Source organism: Hyperoodon ampullatus (genome assembly GCF_949752795.1).
Source record: "Hyperoodon ampullatus genome assembly, chromosome: 12".
NCBI classification, from domain to species: Eukaryota; Metazoa; Chordata; class Mammalia; order Artiodactyla; family Ziphiidae; genus Hyperoodon; species Hyperoodon ampullatus.
In genome coordinates this window covers 68,931,093-68,952,622 of record NC_136925.1, presented here as the reverse complement: position 1 = coordinate 68,952,622, position 21,530 = coordinate 68,931,093, and the positions used below count along the sequence as shown (strand labels likewise).

The 21,530-nt window shown below is 41.2% G+C and overlaps 1 protein-coding gene and 1 pseudogene across 3 annotated transcripts; one reads left to right on the top strand and one right to left on the bottom strand.

Annotated features, from left to right (window-relative positions):
• Window positions 1–2,535: 2,535 nt before the first annotated feature.
• Window positions 2,536–3,941, bottom strand: LOC307061689 (large ribosomal subunit protein uL4-like; annotated as a pseudogene). The gene has a single exon. The product of its transcript is annotated as a large ribosomal subunit protein uL4-like (transcript).
• Window positions 3,942–13,195: 9,254 nt separating this feature from the next.
• SF3B5 (splicing factor 3b subunit 5) lies at window positions 13,196–13,914 on the top strand. 2 transcript variants are annotated; one of them, XM_079716874.1, is made up of 2 exons: window positions 13,196–13,568; window positions 13,747–13,914. In XM_079716874.1, exon 1 carries the CDS (start codon window positions 13,288–13,290, stop codon window positions 13,546–13,548), a length of 261 nt encoding a protein of 86 aa, XP_079573000.1. In that variant the 5' UTR covers window positions 13,196–13,287; the 3' UTR covers window positions 13,549–13,568; window positions 13,747–13,914. The 2 variants fall into 2 exon arrangements, with proteins under 2 accessions (XP_079573000.1, XP_079572999.1); XM_079716873.1 differs by having other exon boundaries at window positions 13,680–13,914.
• Window positions 13,915–21,530: the final 7,616 nt, after the last annotated feature.

Sequence of the window (21,530 nt, the reverse complement as noted above, 5' to 3'; positions counted from 1 at the left end):
GATTTGGCAGGCTGAAACTTTGCCGCCAAACTGCTTAACTTCCTGGCCTAAGGTCTCCAAGTCTCTTCTGGAAATTGTTTGTAAATATGGTCCAGAGGTTCTGCAAAACTTTATAAAGTGGTCTAAGCGAAATTTTCTTCCCCTTTGGTGTACCTGAATAGCTGACTTTTTTCTGGAAAAGTATCAGAAACAGACCAGAGTCAGTAGTCATTTATATGAAGCATAAATTGCTTTTTAGATATTATTAAAGAATTCAAATCTCAGAGCCCAAGGTTCTTGAGCATCTTCTTCCCACCATTAACAGGAAGAAAGACCTATGAAGGTTTTAAATAACCCCATTGCCTGAATATATCTGGATAGATTTAAAATCTTGCAAAAGTCAGTGGGCCCAGAGAGAGGAAGAACGGTAGCTTTGGAAGGGAAATGTCCGTGTCATTGGGAAGGCCAAGACTTAAGGCTGGTGAGAGAATCAAAGGAACAATTCACAAGCAAAACCGCTTGTAAAGAGACCAAAATCAGTCCCTTGTGAACCAAAGGCAGGCATTCCTATGTAAGACCTGGGGAAGGTTTCCATGGCAGAAACAGGGCACCTCAGAAGATGAGGGTGCAAAATCTTTCCATAAAGCATAAGACCAAGAGCAACTTTTTGGTTTTTGTTGACAGCTACCGAGGAAAAGCAATCAAGATGTTCCAAGAAAAGACCGCAGAACAACAGCCGGGGATGAAAGAAAAAGGATGCATTGGGGTTTAGCAGCGGTAGTCTCAGGAGTGGAGACAGAATCCCTGAAGTGTAGATGGCATTTGGACCTAAGTGCAGTATCCAGAGACTTCTCACAACCTTTAGTGTTACTGCTTATGCCTTCCTTCTCTATCCCACAGCAATGGACAGATTGTTTCTTTGTTTTTTTTCAATGGCTTTAAACTCTGCTACTGTTTTAGTCATTTCTAGATACCCAGTTAGCTGACAGATCGCTGGTGCAACAAGGATGCGGAAGGTCCCACTTCATCAAGCCTCACTGTGGCCTTGCACCCTACACCCCCCTCCCCAGCCCTTCTTACACTTCCCCTCGTAGGGAATGACAAATGAGCATCACTGGGGAGTCACGCTGGGCAGTCTGGAAGGCAGAGCCCTCTGTGCAGCTCTCAGACTTCAAATACACAAGCACTCTTCGCACCCCACTCCTTTGGGCTAAGAGACACATTCATATTTGACACCCTATCCCTCGAGTTTCTTGCTTGGCTACGGGGAAGCAAGCTGCTTCTCTTAATGGAAGGAGTTGCTGGATTTGCCTCCCAGTAGGGTGAGGGCTTTGTTGTGAGGGCTCCTGGCTGTGAGTCTGCGGTGTGGGCTCAGGCTCCTTGGCCTGATCTGCCTCCCTCCTGCCACCTTTCTGGTTTGGCTCTTCTCTGGGGAAGACGGTCGTTGCAGTTTAAGGTCTGATTTGGGGTCTCCTCCTCCACATAGGAAAACGTGACCCTTGGGTTTGTTTAGGTGTGCCAGGGTGACGTGGCAGTAATTGGGGACCCGAAAACATCACTGGTCTTCCCACCAGGTGGGTTCAGATGCCATCCACTCGTCCAAGATACCACTTCCTCTCCTCCTGTTGGGCGGGGGGTAGTCCTTTTAAGTGTGTTCTGAGGTTCTTCCGTTGATCCAAAATTTTACATGCCATCCTATTGAGCCTACTTGGAGAAACAGCTTCCTCTGGACTTACAAAAGGACTACTTGATCCTCCCCCCAGAGGCTTCATGACCCAGAGCTGGCTGGCCGCCCTCTCTGGACCTGTTGCCTTCAGCTCAGAGCCTCCTGCAACCCTCCTAATCTTTACATTACGGTTAGTGTATTTGTGTCTCATTTAAGAAACCCTTCTCTACCTCAAGGTTGTGAAGATATATTAATCATTGAATGACTTTATAATTTGTGTCATATTAGATCTCGTATCCACCTGGGGTTGACTTTTATGTATGGTGTGAATTGAGTCCAATTTCATTTTTTTCCCACACGGTACACAAAAGTCTGAGCTTCACTTATTGGAAAGATTGTCCTTTCTCTCACTTCCCTGCAGTATACCTATGTCATTTATCAAGTATCTTTTTTTATGGGGGCCATTTCAGTTTGTTTTTTTTTTTTGCTGCTGGAATATAGAAATATTATTACTTCTTTATATTGATTTTGTATCCAGCAACCTCCCTTAAATATTTTAAACTACATTAATAGATTTAATATGTTCAAATTACTTCTAAGCATTTTGAATGCCTGACCAAGCAAACCCATGCTCCTTGTAAGAAAAACCTTCCAAAGCATTTCAAAGGCTCTGAAAATCTAATTTCACTTATAAATTTGGTAAACCCATTTCTCTTAAATATTAGAATACCACTTACAAACTTGCTCACATTCTTACTTCTTTTAATTTGGAATTATAAATCAATTACATGTTTTAAGTAGATAGAACCGTATTTATCTATCAGATAGTCTAAAAGGCAAAAGTCTCTTAAGTATTACAAATACTTTTTTTATTATTATTATTATTTTTTTCATGTTTCTCACCGCCTCTTTGATCAGGTCTTTATTCAAAATTAGCTGTCCAAAATGATTTGACCTTTACTGAATAAACAAATTTAAGTTTATGCAGAAGCCTTCTTTTCCTCTGTGGTGGGTTTCTTTTCTGTGGGCTTCTTTTTTTAGCGGGCTTCTTTTCAGCTGCTGGTTTCTTGGTCACTGCAGCCTTTTTTTCCACCAAAGCCTTCTTTGGCTTCTTCAGCTTCTTAACGCAAGCAGCCTCCTTTCCTTTCTTTCCCACCACAGGCTTCTTGCCTGGAATCCCCTTCTCATCTGATTTGGCTTCTAGTGCTGCTGCTGCCCTATCCATCCGGATTTTGTGGTTCTTGGCCTGGCAAAGAATGGTGTTCTGGCACATGGTCTTTGCATATGGGTTTAGCTTCAACATGATTCTCAGGTTTTTCAGTGGATTCTTCTTTAGGACTGTGCGATGAATCTTCTTGCGTGGTGCTCGGAGGGCTCTTTGGATCTCTGGGCTTTTCAAGATTCTGCTAATGTCTGTATTGAGCATCTTGTGCATGGGGAGGTTGTATCAATAGTTAGTCTGGAGGGAGGCAGCTTTACGCCAAGTGTCATACAGCTCATCTAACTTGCGGAAAGCACTTTCAGTCCAAATGCAGAAACGTGCCACATGCCCACCAGGAGCAAGTTTCAAAATGTTCAGTTTGCTTATATTAAGCAGAGTAATTCCAGAGATGTTTCTGAAGGCCTTGATGATACCGTTGTCCTCATTATAGATGATGCAGTGTCCCCTGTGCTGGATACGGTGACAGTTTCTCATTTTGCCTTTGCCAGCTCTCATTCACTGTGAGGCGTAGACCTTTTTGATATCATTCCAGGCCTTAAGTTTCTTCAAAAGCAAAACAGCCTCCTGGGTCTTCTTGTAGCCTTCAACTTTATCTTCAACCACCAAAGGAAGTTCAGGAACTTCCTCTATGTGATGACCTTTAGACATGACCAGCGCTGATAAAGCCGAGGCAGCCAACGCAGAGCAGATGGTATGTTGCTTCTGCATTGTATTCACTCTGCGGTGCCAACATCGCCAGGGCTTGGTTGGCGCAAACATGCGGGCCCCGTGACACATATTTCCAAAAGCATCCGGACCAGAACGGTGAGCACCGCCACCTCGAACCCTGGGAATTCGAGCCACAGCTCTGCCAGTTGCCCAAGACTCAGCACTGGTTTGATGACCTGCTAATTCACTGACAGCATAGGGCTGTCTGTTGTTTTTGCGCAAGTTGGTGTGCACAGAGTTCACAATATCTGGTTGAATGGGAGCCTTGAACACAGCAGGCAAAGTGACATTTTTGCCAGATGACTCCCCCTTTTCAGAGTACACTGATATCAGTGGACGAGCACACGCCATGGCGGGAGAGGAGAAGGCCACGCTCCCCCCAACCTGGCGGCTACCACAGGAAAAGCTACAAATACTTTAAATAACATACATAAACGGATTATTCTTAAACCTAACATGAAAGTGTTAATACTAATGGTATGATTTCATTTATCACCTTTGCATTTAATTATAAATCTTCCTCTGGTTAAAAAGTCATTCATCTGGGCTTCCCTGGTGGCGCAGTGGTTGAGAGTCCGCCTGCCGACGCAGGGGACACGGGTTCGTGCCCCGGTCCGGGAGGATCCCACATGCCGTGGAGTGGCTGGGCCCGTGAGCCATGGCAGCTGAGCCTGCGCGTCCAGAGCCTGTGCTCCGCAACGGGAGAGGCCGCAGCAGTGAGAGGCCAGCGTACCGCAAAAAAAAAAAAAAAAGTCATTCATCTACTAAATGAAGCAGCAGTTTTAAAATTGAAGATGATCAGAGAGGTTCTATTTCAGGAGAACTGAAGTTACCGCGTGGAGCAAGTCATTGTTGCTAATTATGCAATTTATAACCAGAAGATTACTTACCAGTAAGAAATTTGAGACTGGGAAGAGGACCTGGGGGAAATTTAGGTTCAGGATAATCTTTTCTGAACTACAGGTGGACACGTGGGTCCTAAAAACCATCTCTAAGAGTGGCTTCCAAGCCCAAACCCCTCAAGTGGAATTTCTCAACCTGCCTCTTTGAGTTCATAAAGTAAATAACCCAGCCGATAGCCATTCCTTGAGCCCTCTGCAGGCCCAAGGGTGTGCACACCATCAGCAAGTGAGCCTTTGGGAGGACAGGCCAGGGAAGAAGACTGCACAAGCCCTGTGATTCTTGGAATTTGTGTTTCGAAGTTTGGTCTGTGTGTGTTTGAGCCAGGGGTTAAGGGAGTATCAGCAGGGATGGGTACATCCCCTTGACCCATGGACTTTTCAGCTCTTGGGAGGGTGCAGCTAGAGGGGAGCCATAGCAGGACCTTCTAAAGTGAGGGGGGCCCAACACCAGGTCCACTCTTGCCTTGATCTAGGGGCAGAGCTGCACCTAAACTAGGACAAAACTTCAGGTGCTTTTCTGACTTTTTAAAGTAAAGCTATTAAGCCAAATATAAAGATTATCCTAACAAATCAAGGGACTCAAAAGTAGAGACGAAAGCCTACACCAACAGCATTTTGCTCTCCCGAGGGCCCCGTAGAATAAGATGGTGACTGGACATATTTTTGTATTTCTGTAGAACAAATCAGTTCCTCAGATAACTGAAACTGTTAACTCACTAAAACTTTATTATTAGAGCAGTCCTCAGTAGCTGTAATGCAAGAATTCCTTTATAAGAGAGGGTTAGAGGCAGATATCTAGTTGCAAGTGGGGAGACTTGAAACTGCATTTGCAGAGTGGTTTACATAAGCTGAAGAAAATGTGAAAGGAACAGGTGGGGAAAGGGCACCATTGGTACTTTGCCATGACTGTGTGTGCCAGTCTGTTCCATCCCCCAAATTCCTTTTTGGCTTTAAGCTACCATAAATAAATTAACAGCATTAAAAATATTAGGCTTGCTTCTGTGTCATTTTCTTTTTGGGCCACTGTACACAGCATATTAACACAGATCCTTTGGGGAATGCTAAGTTAAACACTCATAGGTGACAAATGAAGGAGAAATAATACAAATGAACAAAATCACAAAAATACACATACAGATTTTGAAATATGTTTCTGTTTTATGAAAATAAGTGGAACTTGTGAAAAGTGAAAGAAACCATACTTTGATAAGCCCAAAGGCTTCTCTTCTATGCACATACTTGTTCTAAAAATTCAAGATGAAACAACTTCCCTGTGTTGAATCAAAACTGCCAGGCATTAAACCTCCCCTAGGAACTAGACAAATCTTATACTTTCTCAATTCAAATCAGAAGAAAGGTATAAACTCAGCTCCTATCCTCCAGGTTAACCTGTGACTTTTACTCAATGTAGACCATAATGAATCACGTTTAATTAGATACCTGAAATATTGCATAGAAGGTCATTCCTATCCAATTCACTTTTTTTAATAGTAGGTCCTTGTTGGTTATCTATCTTAATATGGCAGTGTATACAGGTCAATCCCCAATTCCCAATCTATCCCTCCTCCCCAATCCATTTCACTTCTTGTTCTCAGATTCCGTATGCTAATTTGTGATTACTGATGTTCAAGGACTTCAGCTGAACTGACTCAGCTATGAAAAACTATTCCTTGCAATCTATATAGATAACTGATTGAAGCAACTCTAAAACAGTTAACATTTAATATATTCATAATTTTGTAAAGCCTTGTCATGGGTCTTTGTTTACTGACATTAACTCCATAGAAAAAATTGTTCCCCCCAAATCCACATCTTTTAGGCTTAGAGTAAAGGATGGTCATGACTTTGAGGTGGATAGTCCCAACTCCTGGGGGATGCTTTGAGATTTGGGGGCATATCCATGCTTAATCCAGTGTGTTAATCTATTCAATGAGTATTTATTGAGTGCCGACAATGGGTAAATCACTATGCTAATATAATGGAGAAGAGTTACATATTTCAAAGGAACTTATGTTCAAATGAGATATGCCATATGTACCCAGTTTACAGCATGATTTATGTAATTATTCCTTTACTGTTGTCACCAAAATTGTTTCCAATCTTTTGTTGTCATTTAAGATGCTGTCGTGAACATTCATCATTCATTCATTTTTTCACTGAATATTGATTCAGTACCTATGATATGTCAGTCATTAATCTTAGTGCTGCAAGATTTCATATTACTGCAACAAATGGAACATGTACATAATACTTCAAAGTTCCTTTGTGAAATTTCTCCTGTGAGAAATTTTTGTTCAGAAATTACACCAGCTTGTGATTGAATGTTATCACTAAACGCAGAAGGACCAGCCTATAAAACCTCAAGTGAAAAGTTATTGAATACATGCCCATGCCAATCATATCTGCCCTAGGAGAATTTTAAAAGTATAGAACACTTTATCCTTTTGAAGTATAGGCCCAATTAGAGATAAAACCCTCCAAAAATTGAGAGTTCTAGGTCTGCTCAGATATATGAAACCCATGGTAGCTGGGAAAAGAAAAGCTGAAGCTAAAGACATTTTTGACCACAGCAAAATAGGATCATGTCCAGCAAATTTCTTTTTAAAAATTCCCTAGATTCCATATCACCTAAATTCCACATCATCACTTAATCCAGCTAAATATAAAAACCCAAAGTAAAATATGTATGATGGTAAGGGAAAGATTGCTTGCTTTTCTCCTAAATTATCAGTATAGTTGCCTTTGAAAACACAGCAAACCAAAGTTTTGTCTTCAGCATTTCAGTCACAATGTAACTTTCCTGCTTACCATGGTTGAGAAACTCAAGGTGCCTAATTATAAAATGTTCTCTATCACTGGTCTGTTTGTTGGCCTTAAATACTGTTTTGGCGACCCCTAGTGTGAAACATGATATCAACACCTGTACGTATACAAAATCCTTTTATGACTTTAAAACTTGCTTACAGAAAAAGGGTATCTAAAATAATTTTTCACCAAATGAGATGTGATTTTTGTTCATTTCAATTTGAACTTTGTATTTTTCTGCAATAGTAATAAAATTTAAATATAATTTCTGGATACACAAGATCTTTGACAATCAATAAGAGGGTAGTTATTTAGAGTATAATACACCCATACAGTGGAATAGTATGCAGCTTTAAAACAAGACAAAAAAACCAAAATGAATAAGGAAGATTTTTATGCACTCATATGAGATGATCACCATGATATGTCAAGGAAAATAAAACAAAAAGCAAACAAAAAAGTCAAAGTAGAGAACTATGGTGAGCATTTTGCTACCATCTAAATTTTAAAAGGGGTAAAATATCATATATATCTGTATATACTTAAATAAATATATCATATATATTTGTGTTTTCATTTTAAAAATCTCTGGAAGGATAAATAAGATATGTATGGCAATGGTTACTTACTGAGGATGGGCGTGGGAAGTGAGCACATGTTGGGAACTGCATTCCTTTGTATACATTCTTGGTTTTGAACAATGCCTTGACCATTCAAAATATTAAGTGACTTTAAAAAAATTTTAAAGCCCACAGCTTTAAAGATAGACCAAGAAAAGATGAAAAGAGAAAAATGTTACCTCAAATTTGCAGACTTAAAAAATAGACAAAATGTAATTTTCTATCTAAAAACATATATTTTTTCTTTTCCTTATACATTTTTTTATTTTATATCCTTTCCGCTGGCATCTTGTCTTGCTTATTTTCCTTACTCAAATGCCAAATTGTACGATGGCATTTGATAGTTACATTGAAGCAACCTAACAGGCAGGATCCACTTGAGGTAGTATCTTGGGACTGGAAATAGTAACAGCTCTCCTGGCATGTCTTGCCAACAGGGCCACTGGTTCCAAACCAGAAGTCTTTATTGACAAGAAGTGTAAGAAAATGTGATATTCTTTACTAGGTGACAATTTCAGACTCATAAGGAACATCTTTAAATATATATAGCAGATACCCAGGAATAAATCTAATAGAAGATGTGAAAGATCCATATGGAGAAAATTATATAAGCTTTATTTAAAGTCAAAAAAGTAGACTTACATAAATGGAAATATTTACTATGTGCATAGATGAAAAAATTCAATATAGTTAAGATGACAATTCTCCCCAAATCTATAAAGTCAGTGTAACTACAATTAAATGTGAAGCAGGGTTTCTGTGTTATCTGTAAGCTGATCTTGATACATGGAAGGTTTTCTTGATGACTTTGAGAGTCATTTGGGGGACTAAGAGTACAAAATACTATTCAGAGATTTATTTAGATTTTAAAAGTTAATGTTCAATTTATTAAAGTTATAAATTGAAAAACTGCCTCTTTCCTTAAGCATTTAAGCTCAGCAAAAAATCCTAAACTATTTATTAGCTTAGTAAATTTTCACAATCACTTTTTTTGTTGTTGTTGTAGTTTTTGTTTTGCGGTACGCAGGCCTCTCACTGCTGTGGCCTCTCCCGTTGCGGAGCACAGGCTCTGGACGCGCAGGCCCAGTGCCCATGGCTCATGGGCCCAGCCGCTCCGCGGCATGGGGGATCCTCCCGGACCGGGGCATGAACCCCTGTCCCCTGCATCGGCAGGCAGACTCCCAACCACTGCGCCACCAGGGAAGCCCCCCACAATCACTTTTAAGAGGCTTTTGGATAAAATTTAGTTTCACTCCAAATTTTTACTCTTAAACATTTTATACCATACCTTTAATGTAATACTTCAATTTTCCTTTCAAGTATTGCAATTGTCTGACTTAACAAATCAAACCTTTTCATGTACTTAAATTATTTTCACAAATCTAATTAATTAAATTTACAATTTTTTTTTTAAGTTCTCATATATTCCACATCACTGTATAAAACAGTGATGGGGGCTTCCCTGGTGGCGCAGTGGTTGAGAGTCCACCTGCCGATGCAGGGGACACGGGTTCGTGCCCCGGTCCGGGAAGATCCCACATGCCGCGGAGCAGCTGGGCCCGTGAGCCATGGCCGCTGAGCCTGCGCGTCCGGAGCCTGTGCTCCACAACGGGAGAGGCCACAACAATGAAAGGCCCGCGTATCACACACACACACACACACAAAAACAGTGATGAATTGTGCCCCAGCCCCACCAAATGGTGGGGTTAAAGGCCCCAGCAAACATTTAACTGCTAACCCCTAGTAACTCAGAGTGTGACTGCATTTGGAGATAGGACCTTAATGTGAAATGAGGTCATATGGGTGGACTCTAATCCAATATGACTTGTGTCTTTCTAAGAAAAGGAGATTAGAACACACACACAGAGAGAGGGAAAACCCTGTGAAGACACAAAGAGAAGATGGCCATCTGCAAGACAAGGAGAGAGTCCTCAGAATGAAACCAAGCCTGCCAACACCTTGATCTTGGACTTCTAGCCCCCAGAACTGTGAGGAAATAATTTTCTATTATTTAAGACACTCAGTTTTTGGTACTTTTTTTGGCAGCCCTAGGTAACTAATATACCTTGGCTCTTAATTAATACATGTAAATGTATTTCCCATCTAGCTCCAAAGGTCTTTAAATTTGAGGTTTTTCCTCTCATATCCTTAGAATCATTCTTAATGATATAGAAATAATATTAATTTTCATGGCTTTATTTGATTACTCAATCACAATTTCCATGAGGATTTTACTGACAATTCTAAATTCATGTGGAAGAGCAAAGGATCAAGAATTGTTAAGACATTTATGAAAGAAGGTACAGGCTTTTACCCTGTCAGATATCAAGACTTACTGTAAGGCTACACTAATTAAGATCTTGTGTTACTGGTATGGGTACAGACAAAGAGCCTAATAGAAAAGAATGCCCAGAAACAGACCTACACATGTACAACAGAAGCATTAAAGATGAGTAGGGAAAGAATGTACTATTTAATGAGTGATTGGTTATCACTGGGAACTAGTTAGCCATATATAGATCCCTAAAGCAAAACAAAACAACAACTTCCAGGTGGATTAAGTTTCTAAACATGAAAAAGCAAAATTCTAAAACTTTTTAAAGAAAATGAAGGAAACTATTTTTTATGGTCCCAGAGGAAAAGAGAGTTTTGTTTATTTTCTTTCTTTTTTTTTTTTTTGCAGTACGCGGGCCTCTCACTGCTGTGGCCTCTCCCGTTGCGGAGCACAGGCTCCGGATGCGCAGGCTCAGCGGCCATGGCTCACGGGCCCAGCTGCTCCGCGGCATGTGGGATCTTCCCGGACCGGGGCATGAACCCGTGTCCCCTGCATCGGCAGGGGGACTCTCAACCACTGCGCCACCAGGGAAGCCCTATTTTCATTTTTTTAAACCAAATGCAAAAAGCACAAACCATAAAGGAAGGCTGATACATCTGACTACTTTAAACTTAACTTCAGTGTAACAAGAGATACCCTCTCTTTCCATAAAGAAAGGGTAAAGATGATCCCCAGACTGGAAAAAAAAATATTTTCATTGCAAATAACTGGCAAGCGAAGTATCCTGATTATTTAAAGATCTCCTTAAAAATTAGTAAGACAAAGACAAACATCCCAATAAGAAAATGAGCAAAGGATATGAATATGCAATTCACAGAAGCAGGAATATAATAGGCCAATAAACATTTTTTAAAAAGCTAGATAAAACACATAGCTAAAGCTACATATATCAACAGGGATACTGATGAGGAAAAAAACAACTTTCATAACAATACATACATAGTGTCATTTATATGATGCTTTTAAACATGCATAACAAAACATCTATTGTTTATGGATATACAAACTTTCAGCAATCAAAAACACAGGATCAGGATAATTAATTCTAGATTCAAGACAGGATCCTGAAGTGAATAACTTAGGGAGGGGAATACAAAGAAATTTTCAAGTTCATTTGTACAGTTATTTCTTTAAAAAACAAAACCAAAACAAAATAACAAAGTTGGGAACAAAAATGGCAAAATGGCAAGGTTTGATATATCTGGATGGTAAATCCACAGGCATGCCTTATAATAGTCTCTACGTTTTAGGAATGATACATTTATAACAAAGATTAAACTGAAGGGGCAACTTTTTTTTTCATTTTTTGATACTGACATTTATTTGATCCCATAAGGAATATTTTTGTAATTAAAAAAATTTTTTAAATAAAGTTGAATGTATTTAAGGAGTGCAACATGATTTGATACACATATACGCGATGAAACGGTACTACAGTCAAGCTAATTAACATATTCATCTCCTCCCATAGTTACGTGAGTGTTGAGAACACCTGAAATATACCCTCTTCGGAAATTTTCAGTATGCAACACAGTATTAACTATAGTCATCATGCTGTACATTAGATCTCTAGACTTACTGGTCCTACATAACTGCAACTTTGTACCAGAATAAAAATATTTTAAAGTTATCTTTCACCTAGTAAAGAGTTCTATTTGGCTGTCATGCAGTTGTTTATCCATTCATCAAACGTTTTTTGAGAAACAATCTCTGCCAGCCTATGAGGATATCATAAAAGAAGCTTATGGGGCTTCCCTGGTGGCGCAGTGGTTGAGAGTCCGCCTGCTGATGCAGGGGACACGGGTTCGTGTCCCGGTCCGGGAAGATCCCACATGCCGCGGAGCGGCTGGGCCCGTGAGCCATGGCCGATAGGCCTCCGCGTCTGGAGCCTGTGCTCCGCAGCGGGAGAGGCCACAACAGTGAGAGGCCCGCGTACCACAAAAAAAAAAAAGCTTATGATACAAGACATCATTGAAGAAAGTAAACTATTTTTTCAAGTAGTTTGTATTCGCGTAAGGAAGTTGTTAAACCAAATATTGGTTATAAAGTGATAATAACAAAGAGACGTACAGGATAAAAAGAGGAGGAATTTACATCTGTCTGGAGTAGCCAAAGGCAATTTCAAGGAGATACTTTCGAGCTGACTTAAAGGGAGAAATGTTTGCCAGGGGAACAAAAGCATTCCAAGCGGTGGGAACACTTCCTACGGAGAAATGGAGAGGCGAGCCGCACGGAAAGATGAGAAAGAAGTATAGGCTGAGGGCGTGTAGGGTGGGGTGAGAAGTTGGAGGGAGGATGTCAAAATTAGAAGCTCAAGAGGAAGGAGGGGCTTGATGTGGGCGCCGGAACGTGTCGGAACTGGTGCTGTACTTTTGTCACCAGGCAGGAAACGGCGGCCCTACAAGCGTTGAAATAACTTTCCACACAACTTGTAAGATACTTGGTTGGTACCAGAACTCGCGTCTCCTGACTTCAGCGTGGTCCACCCCTGGTCGTGAAGGGGCTACTGTGCCTCGTTAGCTTCAAAAGCGGAATTACACCAAGAGTTCATTCGCCCAGGTGCTTATAGCCCTGTCCTATTAGAGTTTCTCATTTCCACTCAGCCCCAAACCGCCGGAGGATGCTTCACACCTCCCAGACACCGCGCTCCATTAAGCCGCCCACCGTCTTTCAAACATCACTCAGGGGTCCCAAGAAGCCTGCGCTCACCACCTCTCGGAGACCACAAGTCCCAGCATGCAAAGCTCCTGTTAGAAAAGGGCCACTAACTAGACCAGGATGCAACGCTCTGCGAAGGGGGCGGGGCTCTCTATAGGGGCGGCCCAGTGGTAGCGTCGCCTGGGCAACTCCAATTCGGTGACAGAATACACTTCCGCTTCCGCCTCTGAGCCCTGGGACCGGGAGTCTGCACGACTTCGTAGTGTGACGTCGTCCGTCTGCGACCGCGCGCCTCCGGAGATTACGCCGGGTGGCCTCTCCGGTTTGAAGCCCCAGAGCGGTTCCTTGTCGTCTCCGGCCTCTGACCTGGGAGCAAAGGGAAAAGCGGCGAGATGACGGACCGCTACACCATCCACAGCCAGCTAGAGCATCTGCAGTCCAAGTACATCGGCACCGGCCACGCCGACACCACCAAGTGGGAGTGGCTGGTGAACCAGCACCGTGACTCCTACTGCTCCTACATGGGCCACTTCGACCTTCTCAACTACTTCGCCATTGCCGAGAATGAGAGCAAAGCGCGAGTCCGCTTCAACTTGATGGAGAAGATGCTGCAGCCATGCGGCCCGCCAGCCGACAAGCCGGAGGAGAACTGAGACCCCGCCGTGTCACCGCTGTACGTGAGCATCTCTCCCTGAGTTCCGCCGGTTTGCCGTCATTCCCGCGTGTTCCTCCCCCAAGGGGACTGATCTTCCATGGCTCTGCTTCTCGTGCTTTACTTGTGCAGAGGTGCTTACTGGGGGCGTCCCGCCTGACCTGCCTTCCTGTGGACCCTGTTTTCTTGTGGAACACAGCGTTGGGAGACCGTCAGGACCCCTGAGAACTGTTACCGGACCGTGGAGAGAGCCTAAAGCCAGCAAACGCTAGAGAAGACGGCACTGGAGTGAGACGGGATTTAGAGGCTCGTTTTCGGCTAGTTGATTGTCGTTGTTGTTTTTTCTATAAAGTTTGGAAATGTTTCAGTCTCTTGGTGTGGACTACTTGTGTTCTGGTGGAGGGGTCCAGGGACGGCCCTGGAACTGTGGTTTCAGGGGAGGCGGGAGGATGGGGGCGGATAAATAAGGGGAGGGTTGCGGAGGGGTTGGGCGGTAGTGCAGGACCAATGTTCATTGCCGGACACTTAAATGCGTCCTGCACAACGTTTAGAATGTTCCCCAACCCCGACTTTTCCCAAGAGCTTTTTTCAGGCCCATAACGCTTTCAGTATTGAGGTTTGTGATCATTGTATCCCTTCTTTTTCTTTCATTCAAAAATATCTTTGCTGGCATTGCCCTCTCTCTGTAAATTGCATCCTCTCTTTCTTTTGGGACTTTGTGGACGTGTTTCGAGAATTGACAACCTGTCAAAACGAGTTATTTCATTAATTCACCATTCAACAAATATCTGTTGAGCGCTATGTGGCAGGCATTTCCCAAGCTTTAGGGGCTTGTATTACACTAGATGGGGGAGCAGGAGGCCCCACGAACTGTAGACATAAGTAAGCAAATGTTAGAAGGTGCTGTGGAGAATGGGACTAGAAGTAGGGTTGCAGTTTTAAACAGGACGCTCATGTTAGACTATTGAGGAGGTGACATTTGAGCAGAAGCTTTAAGGAAGTGAGGGAAATAGCCATACAAAAACTAAGGATATTACTTTCCAGGCAGAGGGAACTTCCAGTGCAACGTTCCTAACACAGGATTGTGTCTGACTTGTTGGAGGAACAGCAGAGAAACAAGTATGACTGAAGGGAGTGAGCAAGGGGAAGAGTACAGGGATAGATTGTGGAGAGGGAACAGGTAAGAGTAGAGCCTGGTGGTCCGGTGTAGACTTGTGGCTTTTACCCTGAAAAGGTGGGGAGCCATTGGAAGATTATTAAATTATACGATCTGACATATTTCAGATCAGTGGGTCTCAAACATTTTGGCCTTGAAACACCATTACATTCTTAAAAATTCTTGAAGACCCCACAGAGCTTTTGTTTTAGAAGGTTATAGCTGTTGCTGGTCACCAAATTAGAAATCAAAACTGAGAAAAATTTTAAATACCTGTAATTCATTTTTAAATAACAATAATAAAACCATTACATGTTAACAAAAACGTTTTTTATGAAAAATAACTATTTTCCAAAACAAATAATTTCGTGAGAAAAATGGTGCTTTTTTTTTTTTTAAACAATTTTGCAGATGTCTTCAGTATCTGGCTTAGGATAAAACAGCTGGATTCTTGTATCTGCTTTTGCATTCAAACTTGGGATATGAAGTTTTGGTTGAAGTATTTAAAAAACCACTTCACATAAATATGTAGTAAGGGAGAAATCTTTTTTAAATTTATTTAATTTATTTATTTTTGGCTGTGTTGGGTCTTTGTTACTGCGTGTGGGCTTTTCTCTAGTTGCGGAGAGTGGGGGCTACTCTTCATTGTGGCGTGCAGGCTCCTCATTGCAGTGGCTTCTCTTGTCGTGGAGCATGGGCTCTGGTGTGTGGGCTTCAGTAGTTGTGGCACGTGGGCTCAGTAGGTGTGGCACACGGGCTCAGTAGTTGTGGCTCGCGGGCTCTAGAGCACAGGCTCAGTAGTTGTGGCGCATGGGCTTAGTTGCTTCGAGGGCTGTGAGATCTTGCCGGACCAGGGCTCAAGCCCGGGTCCCCTGCACTGGCAGGCGGATTCTTAACCGCTGCGCCACCAGGGAAGCCCCAGGGAGAAATATTTTAATAGCCTTTTCAAATAATTGTGGATATTCTTTGACACTCTAGCAAAACCCAACAAGTGGTAATTTCTCAGAAATTAGTTACAACATGGGGGCTGGTCAATCAACTTTTCATTCTCTATTACATTAAAATTCATTAATCTGTCTTGAACTTTGTGGATCTTTTACCCATATGTGATTTTGAAATATCTTGCATTGCTCATTTGGAAAGTGTTGGCTCACTGAGTTACACAGGCCCTCTAAGTGTTGACACATTTCATTGTGTCAACATATCAAAATATGTACTTCGTACATATTATTAGTATCACCACTGATCTCATCAGGAAAGTCTTATAGTATATGAAAACTGAAAAACTAACAACGGTGGTATAAGTTTTCCACAGTTTGGAGTTTTTGCTTGATAGCTTAAATTTGGTCACTGATAGCAAATACTGTCTGTTGTTTTCCTTGAAGTGACAGGCCCATTTGGTTCCTTTTCAAGAAAATATCTGTCAAATACCCTGAGTAACTGCAGTTCATCAATCTTTCAAGTAAAAATGATGTTCCTTAAGAAAAAAAAGCCAGTTGAGTTTGTAACTCAATAGCAAGTGCTTTTTCTTGAGAAAACTGTTGTGCTTTGGTGGCAGCAGAAATGCTTTATGCATACTACCAATTTTGTCATGAGAAATATTTTAAAAGATGTGTCCTCATGGGCTAAGAGTTCATAAAATCAGTACATTTTATTGCTTCATCAAGGACATTCTGAAGTGAAACTGAGTTGATTTTTTTATTTTGTTTTTATTGAGAGTACATGGCAGTGGAGAATACAATGACTACCAGTAGTTTGGTGCTACTATCTTGATTGATGCTAAGTGCTAGTAGTTTTACTCACTGTTGCTTTTGTACCATCTGTAAAAATGTTAACACAGTGAAAATGGCGAATAAAATCTTAGTATTATTAAGAAAATAGTGTTGACTTCACAGATCTCTGAAGTTCCTTTCCTACCTATTTTCACTTGAAAATAAAACTAAGAGACTGACAGATTAAACTATAGTTATTTAGACTTGAGTATTTAGCAGATATTTTCTCCATAAATGAATGAGATGGGCATTACTTCAAGGAAAACAACTGAACTGCTGTTTCAGGGGATCTTTCTGGCTGCTGTGTTGAGAACAGATAATAGGTAATGTAATAGAAAACAGATTGTAATTGTCAGCAACTAAATAAAAGTATCAATACTAATGCTTTTCCCCCCATAAAGAGTAGGAGAGAGTCAAACTGTAAATCCCCATCCTTACAAAATTGGCATGAGAGTGAGCCCTTGTCCCTCATTGGAGTCTGTAGCAGTAGACCAAGAGAGATGACAACCTGAATTGGAAGTAGAGAAGAAGGCACTGGATATTTAGTATGGGGTAGCTTATATAAAGAATCAAATGAGGACTTCCCTGGTGGTGCAGTGGTTAAGAATCCGCCTGCCAATGCAGGGGACACGGGCTCAATCCCTGGTCCGGGAAGATCCCACATGCCGTGGGATCTAAGCCCATGGGCCGCAACTACTGAGCCTGCGTTCCAGAGTCCATGAGCCACAACTACTGAGCCCACGAGCTGCAACTACTGAAGCCCACGTGTCTAGAGCCCACGCTCTGCGACAAGAGAAGCCACTGCAACGAGAAGCCCGCGCACCACAACGAGGAGTAGCCCCCGCTCGCTGCAACTAGAGAAAGCCTGTGTGCAGCAATGAAGACCCAATGCAGCCCAAAATAAATAAATAAATAAATAAGAATCAAATGAGTAATGTGGAAAATAAAGAACTGCAAGAATTTAGAAGAAAGTAACCTAAAGACCACCATGAACTGGCTTGGTTTATATTGTTAGGATTCATAGGGACAAGGATTTTGGTCTGTTTTATTACCTGATATAGCTCAAGTGTCTAGAATTGTGCCGGCACATCACAAGTGTTCAATAAATGTTGAGTGGTGAATGTGGAAAGATAGGGCTTAATCTAGACAATACTCTAATTTATGTTTTAGGCAGTGTTCAAGTTCACCAAAGTAGGTCATACCAAAGAAAAGAGATATTTGAAAACATGCTTCTTAGATAGTAATAATAGCTAACATATTGATAGCTTTCATGGTGTACCAAGTGTTCTATCTTATGTGATCTCTGGGAGGTATTATCTTTGTTTTACAGATGAAACAGCTTCAGAAAAGCTATTTGCCCAAGGTCACACAATTACTATGTGGCTAAGCCAGGATTTAAACCAAGTCTTTCTAGTTGCAAAGTACAAAGTCTTAAAAATACTGTTGCCCATGGAGGTCTAGTATATGAAAATCATATTAGAATAATTTGAAATAAGTTACTGTCTCAGATGAAAAATGGAAATATTAAAAGTTTAGTAGGTTCTAATGAAGGAATATCAGACCAGTGTGAAAGTTCTTATATAACTCTAAGTAAAAAAATGTAATTTGAAATGTATTGCATAAAGATAATTTTAATGGGAATAATTTATGTGGAAAAAATCCATTGAAAGATTTGAAAGTAAACAAAATGCAGTTCAAATAAATTTACTTGAACCTGTTACTCTTTTTTCTGTACTGGTATAAAATAATATTTGTATCAAACACAGGAGGGCAGCAGATGATACTCTGGTAGAAATTGCTTTTGGAAAGAGCTCTAAACTTGTAGATTTCTGCTAATGGGAGAAAATCAATTCTTTTTATATTATTTTCAGTGATGTCATTAGAAAGCCACTTCGTGAACTATAAAGTGATAAACATGTTTATCTTTGACAAATACGTAGTGAATACTACAGATCACGGTATTATACTTACAAGGATGGGACAAGGTAAGGACCCTACCCTTAAAAGGATACTAGTTAGGGAAATGGATACAGCACCACATAAATAACTCTGATCTGTAATGGCAAGAGGTGAGTGCTAAAGAAAGATAGAAAAAAGGTGAGAGAGTTTACAAGAAGAATTTTCGAACTGCCTGTGAGAGAGTGAGTGGATGAAGACATTGTTGAGAAAGAGGCTTTTAAGCAGGACCTTGAGTGATAAGTAAGATTTATTTTTATTTTTTTATAAATTTATTCGTTTTATTTTTGGCTGCTTTTGGTCTTTGTTGCTGCACGGGGGCTTTCTCTAGTTGTGGCGAGTGGGGGCTACTCTTCGTTGCAGTGCGCAGGCTTCTCATGGCAGTGGCTTCTCCTGTTTCAGAGCACGGGCTTCAGTAGTTGTGGCACGTGGGCTCAGTAGTTGTGGTTCACGGGGCTCAGTTGCTCCGTGGCATGCGGGATCCTCCCGGACCAGGGCTCGAACTCGTGTCCCCTGCATTGGCAGGAGGACTCCCAACAACTACACCACCAGGGAAGTCCCGATAAGTAGGATTTATATTTGCTAAAACAAGGGCAAGCCATGAGGGGCCTCTGGAGATATGACCAAGCTGCCCTAGCAAGGCCAGGAGAATTCAAACTGCTTATTCCTATTTAAAACCCTTCCATTATTTCCAATAACTTATGGCTTATAGGGCCCTTCACTCTTTGGTTCCCGCTCTCTTCAGAAGGCTGGAAAAGCAAGTTAAGGTCTAAATCCTAGGATAAAAATGTTATCTCAATTAATCTTCACAACAACGCTGGAAAGGTTATTATCTCATTCTACAATTAGCAAACAGAAATAGGAAAAATTAAGTTGTTTGCATAATATCACTCAGCCAGTAAGCAGTTGAGCAGGGACTTACACCCACGTCTGATTTTAGCATCCACGTTTTTCATAGGGTAGGTCAAGGTTTTCAAACTATGTCTCACAGAATTCTAATTGCATGAAAAGTTATAGATGGTTTCTTTTCTGGGGGGTGGGCAGGTGGATAAGGAGAAGGGAGTATTTTGGTTAAATAAGTTTCAGAATTGCTCCACACGATGGAGGTTCATGCTTCAGATTAATTTTTTAAAGTTCTGCAGTTAGAAATTTTGCTTATCATTTCCTAAACTTATTTGAACTTGGAGTTCCTTTTCTTAAGAAACACCAAGATAATTTTGAGAAATTTTGGGGAGGGATACTGCTTTTGTCAACGAAATAAATTTGAATAGAGAAATGGTGTGTTCAACTCTGGGCTTGAGAAAATGAATTTGCTGGCAGTGTGTGGGTGGAACTCATAACCACAGATAACTTTCCTTTCCTTCTTAGATTATTCTAATTCCTTCAGCTGAAAATAAGTACATTTGTGAGTGAAGAGTTCTTTGTTCTCAGCTCTGATGCGTTTCATGTCTCCAAAGCTAGTGACTTAAAGACATTAGAAACAAAAGAGACTTAATTATATTGCACAAATTAGTAATGAAGCTATCTAGGGTCCATTCTTCTCCATGGCAAGGATGTGAAAACAGCAATGTTATTGAGGAATTTGGACATTTTTGTTTACTCATTTTATTAGTGTCTGGAAGATGTATACTGAACAAAGCATCGGCAGTGAATAATCTGACAGCCAACAGTTGGTCTACTTCAGAGAGATGACAATTTGCTCTTATTTTTTAAATTTATTTATTTTATTATTTTTTAAATTTATTTTTGGCTGCATTGGGTCTTTGCTGTGCGTTGGCTTTGTCTATTTGTGGCGAGCAGGGACTACTCTTTGTTGCAGTGCGCGGGCTTCTTATTGCAGTGGCTTCTCTTGTGGAGCACAGACTCTAGGTGTGCAGGCTTCAGTAGTTGTGGCACGCAGGCTCAGTAGTTGTGGCTCACGGGCTCTAGAGCGCAGGCTCAGTAGTTGTGGTGCACAGGCTTAGCTGCTCCGTGGCATGTGGGATCTTCCTGGACCAGGACTTGGACCCGTGTTGCCTGCATTGGCAGGCGGATTCTTAACCACTGCGCCACCAGGGAAGTCCAACAATTTGTTCTTAATTTAACTGACTTTTTATCTCACATCCCACATTCCTTCCAGGCTCCCCATGTCCTTCATTTTCCTTACCTGCAATACACACATCACACATACCTGCCCACTCAATCACTTAGCAGGGAAATAGTGATTAATTAATAGTGATTAATAGTGGGAAGGGGTAAGAGGTGCTAGGAGGAAATCAAGACATGGAAGAATCCATCTCACCTTTCACTGGGTGCAAATGGCCTGCTACAAATGGCCATTTACCTCCAGATCCTTCCTTTCCTCCACTTCCCTCATTTCCTATCCACTGTTCTCAGTTGTTATCTTGTCCCCCAGCCTTACCTCTCATCACTCTATCCTCCAGCTTTAGCAGACCTTATCCTTTCTTCCTCCATGTTGCCTCATGAAAGCAGTAGACTTCAAAACAGAAATGTCTTCATACCATTAAAAATGGGGAACAAATGTAGTAGGCAATTTTAGGGGTTTGGCATACAGCATTGAAGTGTGTTCACCTTCTCAGCCTCCCTTTCCAATCCAAGCCCTCTACTAAGCAGACCAGAGCGCTAGTCCTGGTTCTGGTCTACCACTGTCTATTTCAGAATTCTACCCTTTATAATAAAGATAATATCATGGTCCTGTCTCCTTCACCAATTTTGATATGGATCAAGTGATACTGTACTTTTTAGAAAAATTTGTCTTTTCCTAATTAATAAGAAAGGTGTAAAGAACAGTATAACATGTATATACCTTCTTCCTCAAATTGACAACTGTTGATGTTCTGTCAAATTTACTTCTCTCTTTCCTATTTTTAAAATAATTTTGCAAATAATGTATGTAAATATGGCCCTTCTAAAAAATGAAAGGAAGCACTACAGATAAAACTAATGTTTTCTTTGACCACTCTTAGCCTAGTTTTTTCTCTTTCCTCATATCAATCCCTACCACCAAATGATCTCTATGAGTATACTTTCAGTATATCCATTAGACCAAACATATGTCTCTATCTAACTATCTATCTATCTAACTATCATCTATCTAGT